The sequence below is a fragment of the Xenopus laevis genome, chromosome 4L, assembly GCF_017654675.1.
Source record: "Xenopus laevis strain J_2021 chromosome 4L, Xenopus_laevis_v10.1, whole genome shotgun sequence".
NCBI classification, from domain to species: domain Eukaryota; kingdom Metazoa; phylum Chordata; class Amphibia; order Anura; family Pipidae; genus Xenopus; species Xenopus laevis.
This window is the reverse complement of record NC_054377.1, coordinates 1,470,949-1,497,155: the sequence shown is the minus strand read 5'-3', so window position 1 is coordinate 1,497,155 and position 26,207 is coordinate 1,470,949. Positions and strand designations below refer to the sequence as shown.

At 38.0% G+C, this 26,207-nt stretch overlaps 1 protein-coding gene across 7 annotated transcripts in view; it reads right to left on the bottom strand.

Moving 5' to 3' along the window:
- Nucleotides 1-6,924: 6,924 nt before the first annotated feature.
- Nucleotides 6,925-26,207, bottom strand: part of LOC108713441 (transcription factor Sox-6) — a 261,335-nt gene continuing 242,052 nt past the window's right edge. For all 7 annotated transcript variants that reach the window (XM_041589672.1, XM_041589669.1, XM_041589668.1 and 4 more), the window contains 4 exons: nt 21,939-22,047; nt 15,118-15,291; nt 11,137-11,353; nt 6,925-10,556 (listed from right to left, as the gene is read on the bottom strand). In XM_041589672.1, the coding sequence (XP_041445606.1) occupies nt 10,253-10,556; nt 11,137-11,353; nt 15,118-15,291; nt 21,939-22,047 (804 nt within the window). In that variant the 3' untranslated portion in view covers nt 6,925-10,252. The remainder of the gene's footprint in view (nt 10,557-11,136; nt 11,354-15,117; nt 15,292-21,938; nt 22,048-26,207) is intronic.

The following is a 26,207-nucleotide window of genomic DNA, read 5'->3' as shown; positions in this document are numbered from 1 at the left end:
ATTTACTATCTTCTGTAGTAATCTTACATTTATATCTGGGGTTAATGCAATGCTCTGAATCCAATTACTGCAATATTGTTACTAGAATGCCATTAACCAATTTTGTAATGATCTTATTTTCATATCTGTGGTTAATAATACTTTGAATCAATGTAATACTCATTTACCATCTTCTATAGTAATCTTACTTTTATATCTGGGGTTAATGCAATGCTCTGAATCCAATTACTGCAATATTGTTACTAGAATGCCATTAACCATTTTTGTAATGATTTTACTTTTATATCTGGGCTTAATGCAATGCACTGAATCCAATTACTGCACTATTGTTACTAGAATGCCATTAACCATTTTTGTAATGATCTTACTTTCATATCTGGGGTTAATAATACTTTGAATCAATGTAATACTCATTTACTACCTTCTGTAGTAATCTTACTTTTATATCTGGGGTTAATGCAATGCTCTGAATCCAGTTACTGCAATATTGTTACTAGAATGCCATTAACCATTTTTGTAATTATCTTACTTTTATATCTGGGGTTAATGCTATGCTCTGAACCAAATTACTGCAATATTGTTACTAGAATGCCATTAACCTTTTGTCCAATGATCTTACTTTCATATCTGGGGTTAATGCTAGGCAATGTGTCCTTTTAGTTCTATAATGTTACCTGCATGGCTAGGGTTAATTTAGTTACTATTAAACTTAATATCTTCTGTAGTGATATTACTGGAATGTCTGAGGTCAATGCCAAATACATTAATTGTGGTGACCTTACTGGCATATCAAGGCCATTATGGCTAAAGAAAGTGAAAAAGATGTGGTAAAGGGGGCTTGTCAAAAAATGTTCAGCACAATGCTATGCACATTTTGTTGGGGTATAGGGTATCTCATTTACTTTAGGCTCCATATTTTGTTGAGACAGCCCTGGAGCTGCATATCTATTAATATGTATTTGATAACAGTCACAATCTGGCCTATTTGTGTCCATCTTGTCATACTGTCTACATGTTGCTCTGCTATTGTCCTCTTGCCCTACTGCTGTCATTCTACTGTTGCCTTCTTGCCCTACTATCCCCATCTTGCTGCATGGCAGCCATCTTGATCTAATGTCTTCTAGCCAAATTGCTGTTACTACTATATATAGTCTAGCGCAGGGATCCCCAACCTGTTTTACCCAAGTGCAATATTACAATGTAAATAAAAGTTGAACAACACAAACATGCTACAAGTTCCTGGGGATGCTAATTATGGCCTTTGATTGACTCTTGGTATCCCCCATATGGACTGGCAGCATACAGGAGGCTCTATATGGCAGTGCACCTGGTTTTTATGCAACCAAGAACTTGCCCCTGATCCAGGAATTACAAAATAAGAAAGTGCTTTGAGGCCACTGGGAGCAACATCCAAGGGGTTGCACCAGAGCCACTGTTGGGGACCACAGATCTAGAGCAAAGTTTCCTTTACCATTCTTTCATCTGTATCAGCAATATCCAGTGCTCAAGCCTAGAACACATTAAGAAGAGTTGCCCCAATGGTGCATAGCCTGGAAGTACAGTACTGGGAAGAGGCCTCAGACCCCTGTACTAAGGGTTTATTCTTGTCTTCCCCCCTCTTCTTTCCCCCTCATATCCAGTCAATATTTAAATAATGTCATGACTGTTTATTATTCGAGATGTCACTATTGCAACTCTCTATTGATTGGCCATCCCTCCAGGGCCTTTATCACTGTAGTCCATACAGCTGCCAGGCTCATACACCTCACCATCCGCTCTTCAGCGCTCAATGCCACGTCTTGCCGGTTGACTTCTGCTCTTGCCCATGACCTTGTATCTCCTAACCCTTCTCCTTTTAGATTGCAAGCTCCAATTAGCAAGGCCCTCTTTATCTCCTTTATGCTTGAAGTGCTTAGAGGTTGACATCAGTTTTCAGATTAATATTTTGCTGAAATTTTTATTTCTTAATTGCTTATAAGGGGAGTGGCTTTAAAAGAAGGTGTCATGGGAAGGGAAGTGGAAGTAGTTGGGCTGAGCTCCCAGCCATGCTAATGAGGAGCCTTATTGGTGCATAATTTGGTGCATAATTTGGTACATAATTATGTTGCCCTCCAATGGAAAACAAAATAACCCAAAAACACATATGTCATAAAACAAAATGATTCTTTAATTTGTAAGTGTCAACAGCAGTACAAAAGATGGAGTGATGGTGAACTGATCAAGGGTATAAAGGACAATCTTGAGGTAAATTAGCATAAATAGGCAGTCTGACAGCCATTCCCCTAAAGAATTTCCCCACACATATTATGCACTGAACTAACATTTCATATGGAAATCCCCTTGAGCAGAGAAACTTGTGTGTACTGCAATGGAGCCCACCCGTGTGCAATTGCCCTGGAACCTGTAGACATTAGGAGGCAGATTTATTCAAATTTGAATTCAAGTATTTTAAATTTCTCTAAAATCTCGACTGCTAGCTTATTTATATAAAAAGAAATTTGAATACCAAAAACTCAATAATATGAAACCGATATACCTCAAATATCACAAGTTAAAAAAAAACCAAAAAAAAACAAAAAATAAAAGCGCTTGAAATCCCCATCGGAAACGTTTTTCCATTGACGAATCCCCAAATTTGAGGTCGGCAAACTTGAATTCAAATTTGTGGTTTTTTTTTTTTTTGCTGCAAATTTTCTCCAGCGTTAATAAATAAGCCCCATAATGGAAAACCAGCGACCTGCGTGCTTCTCAGTGTTGTCTGAAAAACCCATAAATGACTTCACGTCAATATTGAACAGCAGGATGAAAAGAAGAATCAGTTTATACAACAAAGGTAATAATGACGATTTTTCTTTTTTTTTTTTTTTTTCTTTCCGCTCAGATTTATTGAATCTTTATCCTTAGCAAACAGGTAACTGTACTCGATAGAACAGTGCAAGGGACACGTGATGGCAACTTTGAAGTTCAGTTAAAAACTATACACTGGACTGTACAAGATTTGTTTTGTTTTTTTTTCCGATAAACTATTTACATTTTCAGACTTTAAAACATATTCAAAGCAGCAATAAACACTAGTTTCTTTTTTTTTCTTTTTGTCTTTGCAACGCTCAAATCGTGACAAGCCGTGGGCTTCCGTGGGGACCTGCGTCGTACCGAGAATTTCAACGATACAAATTTTAATTTGAGGTTAAAATTAACGACGGAGGTCTTCTTCCAGCGCCTTCGAGTGATACCCACAAATTTGTCCGCGGACTTGAAAGAAAATAAAAAATATTCGGCAACGACACGATCTGGGTTGTCTCAACTGCCCTAAACAACTTTACACTTTACCAAAAAGCAGCTGCATCTCAGTCCAGCATGTCAGTGAATTGTGCTGATTAAATTAACACAGAGTACAAATTCACACTATACATCACATAAAAAAATTACAATGTCATCGGGGGAGGGGTTACAGTAAGGGTAAGTAGTAACAGCTTGAAGCTTGTCATACGGTATTCCCGTATATGACAATACAATAATGAAATAGCATGAATGCTAAGCATGGTTTTATTCCGCTTAAAGGCGGCCGGCGATAACGACAAAAAAATAAAAAGATTTTTATTTTTTAATTAATGAGAAAAAAAAAGCATAAGACAAAATAAGAGACGAAACATAGAACGCACATTAGAGCTGTCTGCAATGTGCAGCATAAAACTTAGATATTTGCACCTTCCCAGACTCAAGAGCACCAAAAGGATTCACGGCTCTCCAGTCAAAACACAAAGCCGATTTGTATCTTCCGTATTTTCCCTACCAACGTGTTTCTACAACATCGACATCAATTAAAAACATTGCGTATTTCAACAAGCTCGGCAGTCAAATAACACACATTTGACCATACAAATATTACACTGGGACGGGAGGACTATAAAAAAAAAAAAAAGTCTTCTACAGTTGAGTATATAAAAAAAAAAAACATAAAAACAATATATAGCAAAGATCCGGGGAGAAAACATAAGTACTGAAATGAAATGTAACAAGTGCTTTGTAAACTGAGGCCACTGATATTTGTTTGACTTGAATCAAGAGAACACGTGTGTTAAGAGTCAGGTTGTGTTTTAACAAGAAGCACCAATGGCCTCTTTCATTCACATTCTAATCATAGTTGTCCTTTAAACCCTTCCAATGTTGGAGGTAACAAAATATCTTGGCCTCCTCCAGCATCAAAATGGCTCCATATTTGAACCCAACACGGCAAAAGAAAAACAGGCACCTTAACAACATGATAAGACGAAGAAGATTAAGGAGATCCGACCAGAATAAGGGAAATGATCACTAGCGGGTTCTGCGTGAGAAATCGACATTTATTTCATAAATGAAGCAAAGCATCAAGTACCATCTGAAAGGGAACCAAGTTTCATTGAAGCAGGACGGGTCATCCTCTACGTTTTAGATTCTGTTTAGTGTTAAGATGAAATGTCCAACGTATCAATTTTACCATTTCATTTCTAGATTTAATCAAGAAATTTGAAAACAATTTTACAATTTAATTTTAGACTCAATGAAATTAAAAATGTAACCATTTTGTTTTAGTTTCAATTTAATTACCACGAAAAAATGATTTTTTTAGTTGTTTTACAATTTTATTTTAGTATTACAGTTTCATTTTAAGCCATTTAAAGTGTAATACATTTGACGATTTCATTTCAGTTTTCGATCTATCATGGAATTTAAAATGTAACAATTTTACAGTTTCATTTTCGCTTTCATGTCCTCTAGAAATTAAATTTCTTAAGTTAATCATTTTATAGCTTCATATTAGTATTAGAGTTGAATTTTAAATCATTTAAATTGTAATACATTTTACAATTGTGTTTTAGTTACCAATTTTGTTTAATCTAAAAATGAAATTTAAAATGTAACAATTTTACAGTTTCATTTTCGCTTTCATTTCCTCTAGAAATTACATTTCTTAAGTTAATTGTTTTATAACTTCATATTAGTATTAGAGTTTAATTTTAAATCATTTAAATTGTAATACATTTTACAATTGTGTTTTAGTTACCAATTTTGTTTAATCTAAAAATGAAATTTAAAATGTAACAATTTTACAGTTTCATTTTCGCTTTCATTTATTTTCCTCTAGAAATTACATTTCTTAAGTTAATTGTTTTAGAACTTCATATTAGTATTAGAGTTTAATTTTAAATCATTTAAATTGCAATACATTTTACAATTGTGTTTTAGTTACCAATTTTTTTTAATCTAAAAATGAAATTTAAAATGTAACAATTTTACAGTTTCATTTTCGCTTTCATTTATTTTCCTCTAGAAATTACATTTCTTAAGTTAATTGTTTTATAACTTCATATTAGTATTAGAGTTTAATTTTAAATCATTTAAATTGGAATACATTTTACAATTGTGTTTTAGTTACCAATCTAAAAATGAAATTTAAAATGTAACCATTTTACAGTTTCATTTTCGCCATTATTAAATTTCCTTTAGAAAAGGCTTTTCTTAAGTTAATTGTTTTACAATTTCATATGAGTATTACAGCTTAATTTGAAATCATTTAAAGTGTAATACATTTTACAATTTTGCTTTAGTTCCTAATTTAATTTAATCTAAAAATGTAATTTAAAATGTAACAATTTTACAATTTCATTTTCGCTAATTTAATTTCCTTGAAAAATGACATTTTTAAGTTCATCGTTTTACAATTTCTTTTTGGTATTACAGTTTAATTTTAAAACATTTAAAATGCAATACATATTGCAACTATATTTTATTTTAGTTTTCGATAAATTTTATCTAAAAATGAAATCTGAAATGTAACATTTTTACAATTTTGTTTCAGTTTTAATAAAAATTGATTAGCAAAATGTAACAATTTTGCAATTAAAGTTGAATTAATTTTAAAATGTAACACATTTTACAATTTCATCTTAAGACAAACAGAATCCTTCTGGAGACTATAAACCTGCTACTGAGATTACTTTCTAAGTTCACGAGTGCTTTTTGCCTGTGTTATTGCTACAATTTCTGCTCTGTGCTACTCGGGGTGGAACACTGACTCTATTTATGAGCCCCGTTCTTGCTTTTCGAGGCTTCAGTAGCTGTTTTTCAGAAATGATGTGTAAGAATTAATAGTCGCTATGCTTCATTCGGCAGAGGGCACAAATGAAGATGCTTTCTTTGATAATTCAGCTTGATTTTAAAACGCATGCAATTTATCAAAGGCACCAAACGTTTATGTGTGTGTTTGTGTACAGGATTAAACATTCTATTAATTTTGTTCTAAAAACAACTGGTACCATTTCTAAACATCAGGAGGAGAGCCCACTGTAAACGTCTATTTTTAGGTAACAATTAAAGTTTAATTACCTACAAAATATAATAATTTGTGAAATCATTTGTGAAAAGCAACCATTTTTGACTAAACTATTAAGTTTATCTCAGAGCAGAGAGTCCCCTTGAAATATTCAACATTTTGGAGCAAAACAAGCTCATGGATAGGAAAACGATCATTTCCCTAGCAAAATATTTATCTCCTCTATGGTAAGTTTTGAAAACGACAAATAAAATATAAAAGCTTTAAGACTACCCTTTAACGACAAATGATATATTGCAATCCTATCTGACTATTACAGTGATTGTGCAGGTTGATTGTACCGTAAACACAAATTTTTGAATACTTGTGACCCTACTGTTCCTGTAGATGCAAATGTTCATTGATGGGACGTTACACTTTATGGCAATCCCATTAACACTGGTGAAAGAGAAGTTTTTGGCAGCTAGTGCAAAGAAACATTGGCATGCCAAATAATAAAGAGAAAGAAAACGCCCTCCCTTGGAACTGATTATATCTCCACAAACATTTTCTCAATTGGGGAGGGTACTTGAAACATCTACATTAGGTTCAGTGTCTTCTCAATTATGGACCAATAGATTCTACTAGAGAAGCAATAAGCAAATATATAAGTTACTGTATACTTCAACAAGTATCCCATGAATGAAAAATAAAATCTATTTCCTATGTTATATTTACACAATTAAAACAATCTACAAAATGAAATGTGTAAGCTCGTCACTTTGTTGTAAGCTCCAGGACCTTTTGATTGTCACTAAATATTTGTATTTTAGAGCCGGCGCCGGCTAATAAATAGATTTTACTCGTGATTTGTTAATATTTTTGAAAACATATTTTTCTTTAGTTTAATATTTATCCCATTGGCTCTCATTACAGTGTGCAGAATTATCAGCCAATTTCTGATCTATATATATATTTAATAAGAAGTTTGCATAACGAATTAAGGGTGGCGCATGGTTGGAGCTCAAACAAAGGATTTTAAACACATAATTTTGCATAAATAAATGAGATAAAAATACATAAAGAAATGACTCCGATCTGACAACTGCAAGGCTTGCCCACACAAGCCCAAACAGATGACTTTTTGTTCATTTAGTTTTCGTACAACAGTTTCACATTAGTCAGAAGTGATAAAAAATACCATTTATATCCAGTGCTCATAACACTTAGAGAAACAGCGTCGGTGGGTGCGTGTGTTTCTGAAGTACAAGCAAAATCAAGTTTCACTATTAAAGAAAAGTCCTTTTGTTCTTCGCCAGCCTGTGTGAAATATTTTTCTTTCCCCCAATGGTCGCAGGGAAAAAAAAGACCAAAAAAAAAAAAACCCATGAACTGCAACAGAAAAGTTATAAAATAACTGGTGTCAAAAATATTTTAAGAAATTACAAAACAAAATTGCATTTTAAATACAATGAATATTCAATTGGATCTAAAATCGTATTTTAATACTATTTTTGTGAAAATTAAATGAAAGAATAGTATCCTGAAATATTATTGAAAGACCCGTTGTACCAAACATGAACATTTTGTATGAATACCTGCCCCCGGATTGATCACTTGGTGGCCATTTTGCCAATTTGTTTCATCTCTATGGTTCTGGCTTTGCCTTGATTGAGCACAAAGATATTAACAGTCGCATATCTCAAAGGGGAAGAAAATGTGTGAAATGTTCTCCATTGCAATGAAATATGTTTTAGAATATGTTTTTAACCCCATGATAAATATTCCCCTTAGTGAAACAAACATTCAAGAACAACATCATTGCAGCCCACTCAAGGGCCAGGCAGAGGAGTTTGGTGTCATGTGCTACAAAAAAACGCCTTTCTAATTCTAGCCATGTACTTAAGACTCTGGATATTTATGTGGAGGGGCAAGATGATTGTTGACTAGTCTGCTGCTGAATCACATTTCCCACCCAGTTTGCCCCAACACAGACCAATGAGATCTAGTCTATGGCCATTATTAGAGACATGGAGAAGAGAAATTAAAGTCTAAGTCATAGAAGCAACAAAAAGACTTCTTCTTGCAAATCTCAAGTGATTCTTCTAGATGTCCTATACGCCCCTTTTTATACCCAGCAAATCCAAATTTGGCACATTGTTAACCCTTTTATTTGGCTTAAATTCACACAAAACTGGAACTAAGACTATGGGTTATTTAGAGGCAGTAATCTGCTTTATAGAGCGGTGTCAAGCCAAGGACATTTACTTATCATACTCAACATTTGTCAAGTTTTCCCTATGTTGGGTATAAAACACCTTAAAACCTCAACATCAAAATGCCTCTACTCTATGCCGCCCTTGATTTTAGAGTTCCCCTGTATTGTAAAAATTCTAGTAAAGACCAGATTCTAACATTAATATTGTTATTTACACCTGTACCAAAGAGCTTCAGAGGGAAAACCCTTGTGAAAGGTAACCTGCAATGTTCCAATCTCCTGTTGAGGGGCCTAAATCACCAGGGTGCCATGTCTCGGCTGTTCATAGAATTTTGTTAGGGCAATGTTGGCACCCATACTGCACTAGGGCAGGGCATCAGTTGCGTCAGGGGCTAATGCACATACTCTGTTTCAGTCCCCACCATCTATTATGACAAGAAACGTCCGCTCTACTGGAAATTAATGGGTTTCTAAGGCTTTGGTCTGTAATGCAGTTGATCAAAATGAAAACAGAACCCAATAGTGAAGAACATCACAAACATATTCCTAATCCCCATCCCTTTTGTGCAGGTTCTAAAATTGGATTATAAATTGGAAACACCTAAAAGGCTAAGGCCGCATACTTCATTCATATATAATAAATATGTTCCAAATCAAAGAAATTGTACACAAAAATATTTCCCTCACAGGCTCACTGACACTACACCTTTAGGGAACCAATTGATGTTGGCTGGTCCTGTAAGGCAATGGGCAGTGATGTATTAAGTTTTTGGAGCAGGATTTCAAATGGATCATGCACCTGGACCCTTGGCATTCTGGAATGAACAACATTGAATTAAGGGTAAATGGGTTAAGACTGAACGTAAGGGGTTTCAACACAAAAGAAGGCAACTAATCACCAAATTGTACAAGTTGTCGTCTGTTAGTTGTGCTGAGTTGCCCCAAATTTACCATTTCAACATGAACCCTCAAGAAACCATGGATCGTTCCTACAGAGTCCTAAATATATTTGTTTTGCCGTTATTTTGCTGTCAGAATCAAAGAGGCGTTTATGACTTAGTAACTGCTACTCCTCCTTGTGCAGGGCCACTTCGTGGTCTTAGGCGATGCAATATTTTCAGGCCTTTAAGAGTCTTTCCTTAAGACGTCAGATGCTCAGGTTTAACAACAGTGAAATGTTTGGCACATTAACAGTTTCAACACGCGATCGCTGGGGCCGGTCGGGAGACGCTCTGCGCTTCTTTTTACGATTTACGTGCAGATGCGTTACGTTTCACAATGTGTACAAATCTATCTTCTAATGAAATTCATCATAAAAACACATTCACAACCTGTTGGCTGGCACAGCATACCTGAGTGAGACTGAATAACCCCCACCTTAAAAACAACAACAAAAAAATGTAACTTAACAATCTACCAGCATCCAAAAGAAGGAAAACACGCTAAAAAATGTAAGACTTAGAAGACGGCTATGGGTTCGTTTGAGTTTTCAAGTCCTGGCGTCTGATTTTTTTTGTTTGTTTTATGTCTTCACTTTAAATTGAAAAAAAAAAAAAAAGCAAGTTTGAGAAAAACTATGGTGTGTCTCACACATCAAGAAATATTTAAGACCATTTTGCTGATGGAACTGGGGAAGCCACAGATGCATGCAGGCTTTTTAAGAACTTTTGTTCAGAACTCCAAGAAAGTCAAGAGTTATTTTTTTTTCCTCTTTGTTTACACCGAGTGTCCATTAACATTCCTCAGTTGGCACTAACAGCCTCATTGGCTTCGTTTTCACTGCTATAGTCTGATTTGGGATCATCCTCAAAGTCATCATACATTTCCATTTCATCTTCTCCGTTCATCAGGTCATTGCCACCAAGGCTTCCACTGTCCAGCTTCATGCCGTATGTGCTCTGTATGACAGGGATGCTGGGCTCGGGGCTGGCGGACGTGCTGGAGCAATCTGATGTCATCTGAGGTGATGGTGTCGTTGTTGTCATGGAAATGGCGCCGGGATACACAACGCCAGTTGCTGTGCTAATTGGTATCTGAGGCTGTTGCCTAAAACAGTGGGGAGAAAAAGGGTTGTCATAAACAGTATCACTCACAGTATGTATAGTGTCCAGTCAAACATTCAATGGGTGTCCTATCAACCTTCTTCAAGAACATACTCAACTTTGAGACTTAATCTAATCATCTTTGCAAATGGTGTACATCTTTTTACACATTTTTGAGGTTTCTGATGTCCCTTAGAATTAAAAATGTTATTTAATTGCTGGCTTATTGGCCAAGTATCCAAGAACTAAACTTTTAATAGTTTAATAATTGTTTTTAAATAATGAGATGACCATCTTCTGGATCACTCTCCCATTAAACCTCTGTTCTGATCCATCCCATTTCTCAAGGGTTCACGCGTGTTCGTCTACATTTTGCAGTGGTGAAGAAGCTCCTGAGCTCCTGTTGTTACATTTAAGGTGTTGAGTGTCTTTTTCAAGGCACCATAAGAAAGTGCAGATAGGAGGCCCACATTCCATAAATCTACTTCCATAAACCAACATCTTCATTTTTGATGTGGCAATGACTTTTGAGAACCGTGTACAGGTAAATAAACCGTTGAGAGAAAATCATTGTGTTGTCTTACCCAACAGTAAAGAACTGCCTCATCTCCTGTCTTCGAGACCTCATCAACTGCTTGTACTCTCCAATACGGAGCTTTTTGCCATCGACAATACAGGTACGTTTCGGCCGGGGTTTGTACTTGTAGTTGGGGTATTTCTCAAGGTGAATTTTGCTTAGTCGAGCTTGTTCTTCATAGTATGGTTGCTTCTCCTGGTTAGACATGGATTTCCAACGGGAACCTGCATTGGTTAAATTAGTAAAGAGTATGTTAGTAATCTGGAGGTTGAAGGGGTGTCTAAAAAGATTTTTCAATGGGGGTTTGTAACAATTATATAACATAGTTTCAGACAAAGACCAATAGATATGATGTAGGCGATAATACGATATAATGAAGGTCGATACCTTTTATTGGCATAATGAGTATCACTTAACCTTTTCTGCTTTCTGATGGCAAGTTTGAAACACCCCACTTCCACTAAAGATGAACGATAATAGAGTACCGGCTTCTATAGACAACGAGAGCCTTGGAAGTGAAACCGATATATCCAAGCAGATTGACTCTTTAACTTCATTTTTATTTTACTTTAGATAAAGGAGGCATCTAAGGTGACGGGAGTCTTGGTAAATGCACCATCTAAACAACTATGGATTTTAGGAGGTTTTACCAAATTGGTTACAGAGGGAACATTGATCTCTCTTATTTGAATGAATTATCTTTGCTTTAATGCTAAATATTGAGACATCCAAGGTTGAAACAATCCTGCTCCATATTATATCAACGGTAATATAATAGCTGCACTCGACCATCAATGGCTCTTGAAAGGAACTCTTGTTTACAAGCACTTCTTGAGCGACCAAGGATAAGCCAGTCACTTGCTCTCGATTCAGTGAGTGCGTTCTGTGTGGCTGAACTCTCTATAACGGCCAATGTATTATGTATTATGTGCAGACATGTTCTGAAACACAGATCTGATTCTGATATGCGACACAAAGCCTGAAGGCTGAAAGAGATGGAGCGGAAAAGAGCACTCAGCAGTGAATATTATTGTGCGCCGCGCATAACAGTAAACAGCGGGTATTGTTTGGGTCCCTTTCACTGGAGTTTATTGTACGATTCTTATATTTCTTTTCTGGCGGCAGTAGGACTTGGTGACTTGTCACTAATAAATGGCACTTGAAAATCATGACAGTTAACAATGGATGATATGGAGAAAGAATGACTGAATAAATCCTTGCTACTGTGAGTTTGACTTCATTTATACCAAAGATGGCAACAGGCATATGTGTCTATACAGGAACAGAGACAATAGAGTGGAAAGATTTGAACTCACCACCCCCCCGTCATCTTTAACCTCTGAGCTGTATAGCATTTTCCATGAAAACTATACAGTCAAGATCATCTCATCATAACGTCTGTCTTGTTACACATATTGAAGGCTCAAGGCTATGTCTTGGGCTCATCATCTGCTACCCAGTCGGTTGCTCAGTCACAAGGTAGACACAATTAATTGATTTCAATTATTCTGAATATGTCTTGAATCAGCTGAATCCTCAACTCAGACTAATAGTATCAGATCAAGAGCGTTTAGAGGACCAACCGACAAGCCTCACCTCGATCCTTCTTCAGAAACCACCTGTAGATATTGTGAGTCACCATCTCTTTCAATGTCCCTATTCTCATCATCTCCAATCCAACAGTTCCACAAACCCTATTGTACATCAGATGTTCTACCTTTTCTGTAGATTAGAATTTCTCAAATGGAGGCATCTCTGGCCTCTCCTTGGTTTATTTCTGACATTGTGTAGTTGTGAAAATGTCCTTTCCTCCATAAACTTGCACATTGAAGGTAAACCTCCTCAGCTTGGGATTGATCAATTCCCATGTATGTGTTTACCCAAGAAGAACCTTTAATTCATCTGAAGTCTCATCAGTTGAGTGCAGAGAATTCCCGTGAAGCTGAATGTATAATTGTATATATTTCCTTATCTAGAAGTTCTGTCTTACTCCTTATTTATTTTGTACCTATGATCCAACAGAAACAATGCCATCAAAGCTTTCCCTTACATGTGGTAGCTATTAGACTGACCCAAATGTGCCTCTCTTAGAGAGTAATTAAATATATCCACAGATTATCAGGGTCACGGACGCCCATAACTGACCCCACATCTGTTCAGGAAAAGGCCGTAACCATTTGATGACGTACAGTTCACTGGTATAATATTTTATTGACTGCGTTTCTAAGAAAAGTCACATCTAAAAGTCTTGTCATCTAAGCGAATGGCTACTAGGGTACAGAATCTCTATTTCAAGTATTAAAACTCTTAAATTTTGCATAAGTAACACTCAATTATCCTAACTTTGGCATATTTTGGCAAACACGCTAATCCTTTCATTATACACATATAACTCAACCCTGTCTAAGTGTATTAAGCATTATGAATTTCACCCAGTGAGTAATATTTAAAAAGTACAGGAAAAACGGCTTTAGCGGTTGTATAGAGGACCCTGGATGTGGACTCACAGCTGCAGAACTAATCGGGCCTGACATATGGGGCCGGGGTAAGTAAGAAACAGGAAAACACTTTGGCTCATCTCCTGTAATTTGTAATGAGTTTCCCAAACACTTAAGGAGAAGAAACAACATTTGGGCAGGTTGGGAAAAGAAGAAGAAAAAAAATCTGTATATTCTTATTTATGTTGTCAAACATTCTGTTTAAAGAAAAGAAAGACCAGAACCATGAATCAGGTGCTAAACTCCCCCAACTTAAAATAATATAAACCCATTCCATTCTTGGTCCCAACGTCTCATTTTTTTTTTATTTCAGTAAAACTGACCATTGGTCTTTTCTCCTACAAACAATGTATTGTAATAAAAAGGATTTTCCCCCCCAGCATTTATAATTTGACTGTGGGGATTGTGTCTATTTTTAAAGAATATTCACATTTGTTATTACTTACATTTACTCATTTATATTTCAGGAAACTGAAATTTTAATTAAAACTACAAAAACAAATATTTCAGCAGCTGTTAAGCAATATACAACCCAATAAAAGCCAAGAAAGAATGGCAAAATTGTTACATTTTATGAAAAAAAAAAGGCATTTTCCCCCCTATAAATGTCAGTGAGTCAAAAACAGTTTATAAAAAGGCCTGTCATTTTCACAGGTAATTTATCTTTTTGCCTGATTACACAAATTCAAACTGTACTATGAAATGTAAAATCTTGTCGACTTTGGAACAGAAAAGAAACTGCTCATTTAACACCAGTGGAAACAAAGGACTGCAGGAAAAAAATTCATAGGAGTGTGGAAGGGAGTCTGACTGGAGTGTGGAAGGGAGTAAGATGGGAGTGCAGAAGGAAGTCTAATGGGAGTGGGGAAGGGAGTCTGAATGGAGTGTGGAAGGGAGTCTGAATGGAGTGTGGAAAGGAGTTTGATGGGAGTGTGGAAGGAAGTCATTTGGGAGTGTGGAAGGGAGTTTGATTGGAGTGTGGAAGGGAGTTTGATGGGAGTGTTGAAGGGAGTCAGATGGGAGTGCAGAAGGAAGTCTAATGGGAGTGTGGAAGGGAGTCTGACTGGAGTGTGGAAGGGAGTCTGAATGGAGTGCGGAAGGGAGTCTGAATGGAGTGTGGAAAGGAGTTTGATGGGAGTGTGGAAGGAAGTCATTTGGGAGTGTGGAAGGGAGTTTGATTGGAGTGTGGAAGGGAGTTTGATGGGAGTGTTGAAGGGAGTCAGATGGGAGTGCAGAAGGAAGTCTAATGGGAGTGTGGAAGGGAGTCTGACTGGAGTGTGGAAGGGAGTCTGAATTGAGTGCGGAAGGGAGTCTGAATGGAGTGTGGAAAGGAGTTTGATGGGAGTGTGGAAGGAAGTCATTTGGGAGTGTGGAAGGGAGTCAGATGGGAGTGCAGAAGGAAGTCTAATGGGAGTGTGGAAGGGAGTCTGACTGGAGTGTGGAAGGGAGTCTTATTGGAGTGCAGAAGGTTGATCTCTTTCAGGACCTACCTAAAATTTTACTAATGTTGGAGTTGTGCATGTCCGGGAAAGCCTGGAGAATTTTCCTTCTCTCGTCCTTTGCCCAAACCATGAAAGCATTCATTGGTCGCTTTATATGAGGTTCACTGCTACTTCTACCCCGTGAGTCCCTGTAGACTCGAGCCTCGACCACAGTGGCGCCTCCTGTTGAGCAGAAGAGATTTGGACGTTAATTAGCTGCAAACCAGTGTTTCAACACAAGAGGCAAAAGCATGTACACAAATTTATTTCAAAAATGTAAAAGAAGTGTTATTGTTAAAATACAAAATCTAAATAAACACTCAGCATAAATCATCAGTCTGAGAAGGACTGGGTATTTTTCTCACCTGCACTTAGGAACATATCCAGAATCCAACAATTATTTTCCCCATTTTATTACCAAATGGTTCCTCCAGTGTATAAAATACCAGCTTTTTTCCCACCTCAAATGCACTGATACCCTTCTCTACCACAAACTATGTACTATTTTTGCTCCACCACAAACCATTCTCAATGCTCCTACCACAAAACATCTACCACAAAAGAACTATCTTTCCTGTTCAACCTCAAACCATTTACTACTTCCCTCACACATCGATCTACTACTTTCTTTTAAGCTCAGTCATCTACTCACACCCTACTACCTAAAACCCTCTTCTACACACCTTCCATTCCATCTCGATGAAGTCCCATTTTCCTTTCCACCTCAAACCATCTAAATCCAAATAAAATGACACTAGTTCTACCTCAACCCATTCATCTTGTTATCTTCACCACATACATCTACAGATACTTCTTCCCGTTTAATTCAAACCCTTTAATCCTGGCCAAACTCACAAGACTTGAGTATCATTGAGTAAATTCTTCTACACAATATGGCATCCACTAGTTATTTCTGCCCTAAATCTCTTTCCTCTCTACTAGAAGTCATCTAGTCCTTCTTTTTTCCTCAAACCATCTGCTCATTTGTTTATACACGGCACTGTCTACTTGTTAATCCCATCTAAAACTGTCTAAAGTTGCCTTTATCTTTAAATCACTTATTTGATATTTCATTCGCCTACATACACCTACCTCTTTCTTTCTACAAAAAACATTTCTTTCTTCTTCTCTATCTAAACCATGTTCATCATTCTTACTTCATAAATATATGGGGGTACAAACATTTCCCATTTGTCAAGGTTTATTCAATAATTACTATTATGTTTACCAAAAACAAAATTAGATGAATCCATTATTTTGGGTCTTCGTTTACTTTAAAATTTTTAGAAGATGCAAATCTACACATTGGTAAAGTATCTATTGTAAGGATTTAATTCTTGACTCATTCATTTAAACTGATCATGGAAATCTTGGTGAACTTTGGCAGTATAGGGAGTCCAAGTCCACAAACAATAAAGAGACAATAAAGAGTTCTCCTTCTGGACTGATGATTTGGTAAAATGCATCTTGTAATATTAAAAAAATTATAAAGAATATTTTAAGCATGAGATATAAAGCCGCTATGCCGAGGTTATATGAATACCCCAAAAACATGGGGCCATGGCAAGCTTATTGGTAATGTGTGTAGCAATGCTCATTGGGGCAGTGTGTTCAAGCAAACCCCTTTAAAATAAATTATCCTTAGTATATTGACATATATTGCGCCAGCCCATTATTCCGAACAGAAAAAAATGTAGCCTGATAAAATAAAGTCAATAAAGCGCCTTGAGAAGTTCGGGGACACATGAGCCTCTAATATATATGGTCATTTCTTTTTAACAGTCTCCTAAATGCCTTTAAGTGTGTATTTGTCTTTCTAGAGATTTGGGAGATTGACGGCAGTTAGAGACGAGGAGCCCTAGAATAAGGTAGAAGTTTTCTCAGCCATATGTGAATGAACATTAGATCCTTACTAAAGCCTTTTGTGGGATTTGCTAATGTTTCTCATCTGAGTTTGAAAAGACCTAATGACTTTGCGGTGAGCTGATGTGTGCGGCTCGTGGCTTTGCAAAATGCTGGAAATTCTACCCCCTTCAAAAACGAACTTTTATTCCTTTCCAACGTCTCCCTCTTTGCAGATTTGCTGTCAAAGCGCAAGTTGACTTTTAAGTAAATTGTAAGTACTTTGGCTCTCTCCAAAGTGATTTTATTATTTTTTTTTTTTTTTAATCTTGATGAAACTTTGTATGAAACGAGACTCTTTCTTCTCCTTCTTCTTCTTCTTCAACACAAAAATGTGCATGTCCTATAAATACACTTGGAAAATATTCTAGCCGGCTTTAAAAATAGTGCTGCTTTTCCAAGGGCAGAGAATTTGAAGGCTTGTTGAGGTTTCGCCCATCAGCACAGTTACATCTTTGTCTTTGCACTTTCCTTTCAGAAGCTGCTCTTTTTTTTTTTCCAACTGTCCATGGCAACTATAAATATTTAGCCATTACAAGAATTGACAATCAGAAGTATTCTTTTCTAGACGGCAAAAATGCAAAGTCATTAAGTTGGAGGATGATTAGAGAGCTAGAGAAAGAGCTGCTAGCCTCAGCGTAAAAAGAGTTGGGTTGCTCTACCTGACTGCTCCCTGAGCTAATGCCAAAAGCAACAACGGCCGTGCCCACTAAGCAGCTTTCTGGTGGCATTTAGAAGATGATCAGAGCCCTAACCAACAGGAAATACAACTAAAGGTGTGTGAAGAATAATAGATCAAAATCCCTGGTGTGGAATCTGGATTTGGCTGGTTCCATGAAGATTCTACCAAGCAAGTTGGTCACGATATCCCTGAACCACTAAAGATGGGAGTTTCAAAGATAAAGCTCACATGCCCATCCAACAATCCAGAAGCCATCCTATGTCTCTCTCCATTGCTCACCCAGTCTAAAGAACAAAGAGACTTTTAGTATTTGTTGGCAATTTGCTCTACTAAGCTGATTAGAGCTTGGATAAACCTCTTAGGAAGACCTCTTATAGTACAATATATAGACCTGACTGATTCCCTTGTTGACTAGAGACCTTACAGTACAATATGCAAGGGAGATAAAGACCTTACTGACTCCCTTGTTGGAATCGGAGTTCAATACAATATGTAGGGGAGATAGAGACCTCATTGACTCATGTTGGGGTCATCGTATAAGTCCCAAATCATCCAGCAAGTTCACTTAACACAAATACAGTTCTTGCCGGCTCCATCCCACTCATATTTCCAAGACGGATACGTAATTGGTACTTGTAAATCTGCACTAAGCTTTTGGGACTAAACTTGCACTTCTGTCATGGAAATATTCATTAACAGGAGCAAATTGTCCGTCTACTTGAACAACTGAATCCTTAAACCAGCGCTGACTCACAAAATGAGCCCTAATGTTAACGGAAAAGTTAAATTGTTCGGGTGGGAGTGAAATGCAAAAAGGAGTTGTAGTTTCCAGAATAAACTCTCCAGAATCCTCTACAAACCAATTTTATAATGGACATGTGGGTTATGGCTGGGGCAGTATTTCATATCGGATGTATTCAGAAAACAAAAATGATCCCTAAAAATGTTAAATTCAAGATTGAAGAATGTATCGGTGGCAATGGGTAAGGAATGGGTGGAGGGTTCCAGCTAAGACAAAACTCTACAAAGTCAACAAAAAGATGAAGAATCTGTGGGATTCCAGCCTTCATTTTGGGGACCATTTCAGTGTGATTATGACACTAAATTCAAGATTGAGTTTTGCTCCATTCTCTATTATGAGTGGACAAGGGAGCAAAAAAAACACTTAGGTAGATTCCACAAATCAACCCATATTGATCCAAAACCTGGGTCTGTTGCTAGTTTGGCCACACAGAAGTATAGGCTGCTCTAGGCTTGGACCTGGTCTTTTGGCCGTGGCCTAAACTTTGGATCCCTGAGGGTATCTCTTTGGCTAATGTCCCAATACATGGATCACTATGATCACTAGTCTAAGAAACCTACCTGTAGAGTCTTCACTGGAAAATAAATCCATTTCATCAAACAATATTTACCCATTCTTGGCCAACAATAGTTACAGAAGTCCATATAGAGGACAGTATTGTAAGAACAGATCCAGCTCCAAACTACTTTCAATGGTATTAGATCTCCAGTAACCTGAACAGCAACTCGGCCAACATAGCAGCCAAGCCACATCCTTGTTGAATCATGGCCTAGGAATCTTATTCTTATTTAAACGCATTTATTAAAAGACCTCATAAAGGAGCTCACGAATCCATGGGACGGATATAAAGCACAGACAAGAAGGATTCATATGAGGGGAAGATGAGATGACCCAACAGTTCTCCTCTATCATCATATTCTACATGCTGCACCGGTTGCCACGTCTGTCGGGTGAAAAAACCCCGTTTGTCAGATAATTCTGCACTAAACCGCCGCCTGGATTTTGTTTTCCATTTCAATAGAACCGGCTAATGATAAATCGTCTTCTTCTTCCAAGTGAAACTGCCTTCTGAACTGTTCTGTGCTATTTGCAGAGATGGGTGCGGAGGCAGTGAGCATAAACACATAACCCGAATTAACAAAACCATTAAATATTCATGGTAACATTGTGATAAAGCAGATTGACGATGTATTTTCCACATCATTTGTAATAACCTTACAAATAGTCTCCTTAATGACTCGCTTCTCCCTGGCTGCCTCAATTCATGCTCAAACACCAATTCATCTCTCTTTACATTTCAGAGAATTAAAATTCATGTTAAACTGATTATTGCCTGTCTCCATTCCATCCCCTCTGTACTCCGGCATCTCGCTTCAGAAGCCCCCCTTTCTGCTGCATCTCTAAAGATTTACCCACCGTTCCCACCTGCACTGTCCCTCCTCTTGCTTTGGAGCTACAGCTATCAAAGGAAAACTATACCTTTTATATCAAGCAGGTTTTTAACACATATTTTAATCTATAAAACTCAATTAATATTATATTCTATGACATTTAGGGGCCCCAGGAGTAATAAGGACCCAGTGGGATTCCTGACTGATGTACAATATCAATATATGTGTGAGATACAGATCATTATCCCAAGGTTTGGGGGTGCAGGAGTATAGAGGGACAGTGGGGTTCATGACTGATGTACAATATCAATATATGTGTGAGATACAGATCATTATCCCAAGGTTTGGGGGTGCAGGAGTATAGAGGGACAGTGGGGTTCCTGACTGATGTACAATATCAATATATGTGTGAGATACAGATCATTATCCCAAGGTTTGGGGGTGCAGGAGTATAGAGGGACAGTGGGGTTCCTGACTGATGTACAATATCAATATATGTGTGAGATACAGATCATTATCCCAAGGTTTGGGGGTGCAGGAGTAATAAGGACCCAGTGGGATTCCTGACTGATGTACAATATCAATATATGTGTGAGATACAGATCATTATCCCAAGGTTTGGGGGTGCAGGAGTATAGAGGGACAGTGGGGTTCATGACTGATGTACAATATCAATATATGTGTGAGATACAGATCATTATCCCAAGGTTTGGGGGTGCAGGAGTATAGAGGGACAGTGGGGTTCCTGACTGATGTACAATATCAATATATGTGTGAGATACAGATCATTATCCCAAGGTTTGGGGGTGCAGGAGTATAGAGGGACATTGGGGTTCCTGACTGATGTACAATATCAATATATGTGTGAGATACAGATCATTATCCCAAGGTTTGGGGGTGCAGGAGTAATAAGGACCCAGTGGGATTCCTGACTGATGTACAATATCAATATATGTGTGAGATACAGATCATTATCCCAAGGTTTGGGGGTGCAGGAGTATAGAGGGACAGTGGGGTTCATGACTGATGTACAATATCAATATATGTGTGAGATACAGATCATTATCCCAAGGTTTGGGGGTGCAGGAGTATAGAGGGACAGTGGGGTTCCTGACTGATGTACAATATCAATATATGTGTGAGATACAGATCATTATCCCAAGGTTTGGGGGTGCAGGAGTATAGAGGGACAGTGGGGTTCCTGACTGATGTACAATATCAATATATGTGTGAGATACAGATCATTATCCCAAGGTTTGGGGGTGCAGGAGTATAGAGGGGACAGTGGGGTTCCTGACTGATGTACAATATCAATATATGTGTGAGATACAGATCATTATCCCAAGGTTTGGGGGTGCAGGAGTATAGAGGGACAGTGGGGTTCATGACTGATGTACAATATCAATATATGTGTGAGATACAGATCATTATCCCAAGGTTTGGGGGTGCAGGAGTATAGAGGGACAGTGGGGTTCCTGACTGATGTACAATATCAATATATGTGTGAGATACAGATCATTATCCCAAGGTTTGGGGGTGCAGGAGTAATAAGGACCCAGTGGGATTCCTGACTGATGTACAATATCAATATATGTGTGAGATACAGATCATTATCCCAAGGTTTGGGGGTGCAGGAGTATAGAGGGACAGTGGGGTTCCTGACTGATGTACAATATCAATATATGTGTGAGATACAGATCATTATCCCAAGGTTTGGGGTGCAGGAGTATAGAGGGGACAGTGGGGTTCCTGACTGATGTACAATATCAATATATGTGTGAGATACAGATCATTATCCCAAGGTTTGGGGGTGCAGGAGTATAGGGGGACAGTGGGGTTCCTGACTGATGTACAATATCAATATATGTGTGAGATACAGATCATTATCCCAAGGTTTGGGGGTGCAGGAGTATAGAGGGACAGTGGGGTTCCTGACTGATGTACAATATCAATATATGTGTGAGATACAGATCATTATCCCCAACATTTGGGTTATGGGGGGCAGGTGGGGTTCCTCTCTGCAAAACATTTAATTTCCCCTTTAGAAACTCACCCTCAACATCTTCAGGTCTTGTGAGATCGATGACTCCAGGCCCCAATTTCCCTTCCTCGTTGGGTTTCCCGGATAACTGGGGGCCCAGATTTTCATAGTGTGTTCTCTCCTAAGGAGGAAGAAGAGGGAACAGGTAGGATTAGCCGTATGGCAGCACCAGGAGAACCAATATAATAACCAAAACAACTGCAGATCTAAACCTTTATATGATGTAGAATTCCCATTGTGCAGTGATGTGAGTATAAGACACAATGAAGGGGCAGGTAAGTTGGTGTCGGACTCATGTGTCTGGGATTTCCTATTTCCCCAGTGAAACTCCATTGTTATTATTCATTTAGTCACTTATCACAATATGTTCTCCCACATGTCGTGTTGCTCTCGGCTCAGACAAAACGGGCCCCGGTGTTGTGCTGTTGGATCCGTTGTTCGTTACAACAAAACAATATTAAATGTCATGTCAGCTCCGATTTGGAGACATGAAATACAAGCTCTTGGCTCCGTGAAGACTTTCTGCGTGTTAGACGCCATGCATAATGTAGGAGCGCCATACTGATTGCAGCTCATCCCATTGTTCAGTGACCTAGTTCTGGAGATGGGGGGGGGGACTTCAAAAGGAACAAGGAATTTTTGTGCAGCTTATTATTTTGTGACTGTTTTGTGCGACTCTCAGCCAGCTGCGAACATTGGTTGGTGCTAAATCTTGCAGTAGGTTTCACCAATAGGGTTTATTGTGTGCCCAGAACATTCCTTCTCTGTATATTCGTATTTATACATATGGGAGGAGGTGCCATATTGATTCCCTTAGACAGTACAGTATGAGGGTATAGCTTATTGTGTGCCCAGAACATTCCTTCTCTGTATATTTGTATTTATACATATGGGAGGAGGAGGTGCCATATTGATTCCCTTAGACAGTACAGTATGAGGGTATAGCTTATTGTGTGCCCAGAACATTCCTTCTCTGTATATTTGTATTTATACATATGGGAGGAGGAGGTGCCATATTGATTCCCTTAGACAGTACAGTATGAGGGTATAGCTTATTGTGTGCCCAGAACATTCCTTCTCTGTATATTTGTATTTATACATATGGGAGGAGGTGCCATATTGATTCCCTTAGACAGTACAGTATGAGGGTATAGCTTATTGTGTGCCCAGAACATTCCTTCTCTGTATATTTGTATTTATACATATGGGAGGAGGGAGGTGCCATATTGATTCCCTTAGACAGTACAGTATGAGGGTATAGCTTATTGTGTGCCCAGAACATTCCTTCTCTGTATATTTGTATTTATACATATGGGAGGAGGTGCCATATTGATTCCCTTAGACAGTACAGTATGAGGGTATAGCTTATTGTGTGCCAGAACATTCCTTCTCTGTATATTTGTATTTATACATATGGGAGGAGGGAGGTGCCATATTGATTCCCTTAGACAGTACAGTATGAGGGTATAGCTTATTGTGTGCCCAGAACATTCCTTCTCTGTATATTTGTATTTATACATATGGGAGGAGGGAGGTGCCATATTGATTCCCTTAGACAGTACAGTATGAGGGTATACCTTATTGTGTGCCCAGAACATTCCTTCTCTGTATATTTGTATTTATACATATGGGAGGAGGTGCCATATTGATTCCCTTAGACAGTACAGTATGAGGGTATAGCTTATTGTGTGCCCAGAACATTCCTTCTCTGTATATTGGTATTTATACATATGGGAGGAGGAGGTGCCATATTGATTCCCTTAGACAGTACAGTATGAGGGTATAACTTATTGTGTGCCCAGAACATTCCTTCTCTGTATATTTGTATTTATACATATGAGAGGAGGAGGAGGTGCCATATTGATTCCCTTAGACAGTACAGTATGAGGGTATAGCTTATTGTGTGCCCAGAACACTGTTATATACTGGTTCCCTTACGTGATAGTTTAGGGTAAGAGAAGACTGTATGAGTTTGGGGTGAGAATGTAATTGTTGGGGCTGGAGCAGAGAAGGGAATTGTTGGAGTTGGAGGCAAGAAGAGAATTGCATGAGATGAGGGAGGAGAGAGGGTGAGTATTGGAGATGGGGTAAAATAGTTGGACCTGGGGATGAGAAGGAAATTCTTGAAGCTGAGAAGGTAATTGTTGGGGCTGAAGGTGAGAGCAGTAATTGTTGGTGATTAGAAGGCAGTTGTTGGGGGGTGAGAAGATAATGGATAGAGAGGGGAGGGAGGGCACCTCTAGTCGGTGAATAGGAAACGAGGCTGATTTAGTTGGGGCTGTTTAGACAGGAATGAGACATAACGTTCTATAATGGAACCCCCCCCAGATAAAAGCAGGACTCCTGATGGGCGCTGTATGTATTCATAAAATTTTATATACTGAGCTTTACACACTTATTGGCCGTTCTGTAATAATGGGCGCGCTGACACTAAAATTGACGGTAAATTGATGTGCGTTATTTATTCCTTCCCCCCTAACAATGCTTTTTGTTGCAAAAAATAAAACACCCAAGAAAACCCCCCATTCCATTTATTAATGTAACTTTATCCCCCCGCTCCATGCAGGATCCCGGCTAAATTAATGGCATTTTTATTATTTTATAGTATCATTAAATTTTTACTGATCACTCCATCAAACAAGAGCCATAAAGAGGCTAATGCGCGGCGGGACACGGACGATGGGAGAGCGACGCATTCCGTGCAGTTTGGAGTAAACGGCTGCCATAAAGGATATTTATGCCGTTCCTAAACATGTGCCGATACTTGGGACAAGTTTAGCCAAACTATTTGCAGTTGTGCAGTGAATTGTGTACTTAAAGCCGAGTGTTCACATTCTTTCCTCCAAATCAACCGTTTTATGGGTTTCTCCTCTTTATTTATCCACCAATATCGGCAACGGCCGCTCTTCCCTCCCCCAAATAATCCCAATAAAGGGAAAGACAGAAACAAAATGAATAGACATCACTTCCCCCAGAGAATGATTTCATACTCAATTGTAAACCGTTCCGCAAATATTGAAATTGTAGCCAATTTAGAGACAAAAATAATGGCACTATTTTAAAAAATAAAAAAACAAAATTGTTGAAAACAAAAATGTCACAATATTTACATAGACAACATAAAAATGTTGGCAACTTTGACTTCCTTTTCCCAATTCAAACTTTTCATGGGAAAAAAAAAAATATGATCTCTTGAGTTTCCTGATCTTGAATTTTCAAGAATAATCATTAAAAAATAGATCTCAGAATAATTATTCAAAAATAGATCTCAAAAAAAAAAAAAAAAAATCAACAACAAACACCTGGCGAGCTTCTGTCCAAAAGTATGGAAGCTTTTTTCAAATTCAAGTTTTTGAAAAACTATTCTAAGAATAGTAGAAATGGATTTTAGTGTTTTTTTTTTAAATTTGAGTTTTCTTTTAAAATAGAAATTGAAATTGAACTTTTTGGGGTTCTATCTGAAAATCAAATACTCAAAAATGAGATTATTAATAAATCTGCCTCCAAATGTTATTTTATTCCAGGCAGAGGTCCTCAAATGACAAAATGATAGAAGTTTCATAGAAATATCCGGATTTCAAGCAGGAGAAAAAAAGGAACGGAGGCAAGAGAAAATATTGTAAGAAAGAACCAGAACCTCAAGTCCAACACCAAAAACTTTAATGTTCCTGTGCCCACTGTACCCAATATAATTTTGATGTGTGAGGCCCTTGACACTGAAGCCCCTAGACATGGAGGCAAGAGATGGAAATTGCTAAGATTGCACTGAATGATTCTTCCAATTGTGGTGAAAGAACCTCCATCAGATTGAAGCCTTCAGACACAAGTCCCAACATGTTCAACTGGCACCAACTCAGTGAAGGGGGACTCTATGGTAGGAGACCCCACAGCTGCCACACAATCATAAGAACCCAAAGGGGTTCACCACAATACCCCTATACTAGGCAAAGTCCTGTAAACCAATGAAAGTAGAGCTAATTGGTAAAGTGCAACATTTCTTTGTTTAGAGGACAAAGATTGAAGCCTTCAAAGAAAAGAACCCTGTCCCTATACTTAAAACATGGAGGAGATGCAGTTTTTGGGGTTGCTTTGCTGCCGCTGGCACTAGGTGCATTGAGTCTGAGCATGGCATAGTGAAATAAGGAACTTGCCAAGGCATTTTGAAATGAAATATTGTAGAAAGATAGGCCTCCACCGAAGATCATGTTTCTTCCAGGAGGACAAGGACCCAAAGTTCCCAGAAATGGTTGAAGACTAAGCACTAGACTGTTCTGAATTGGG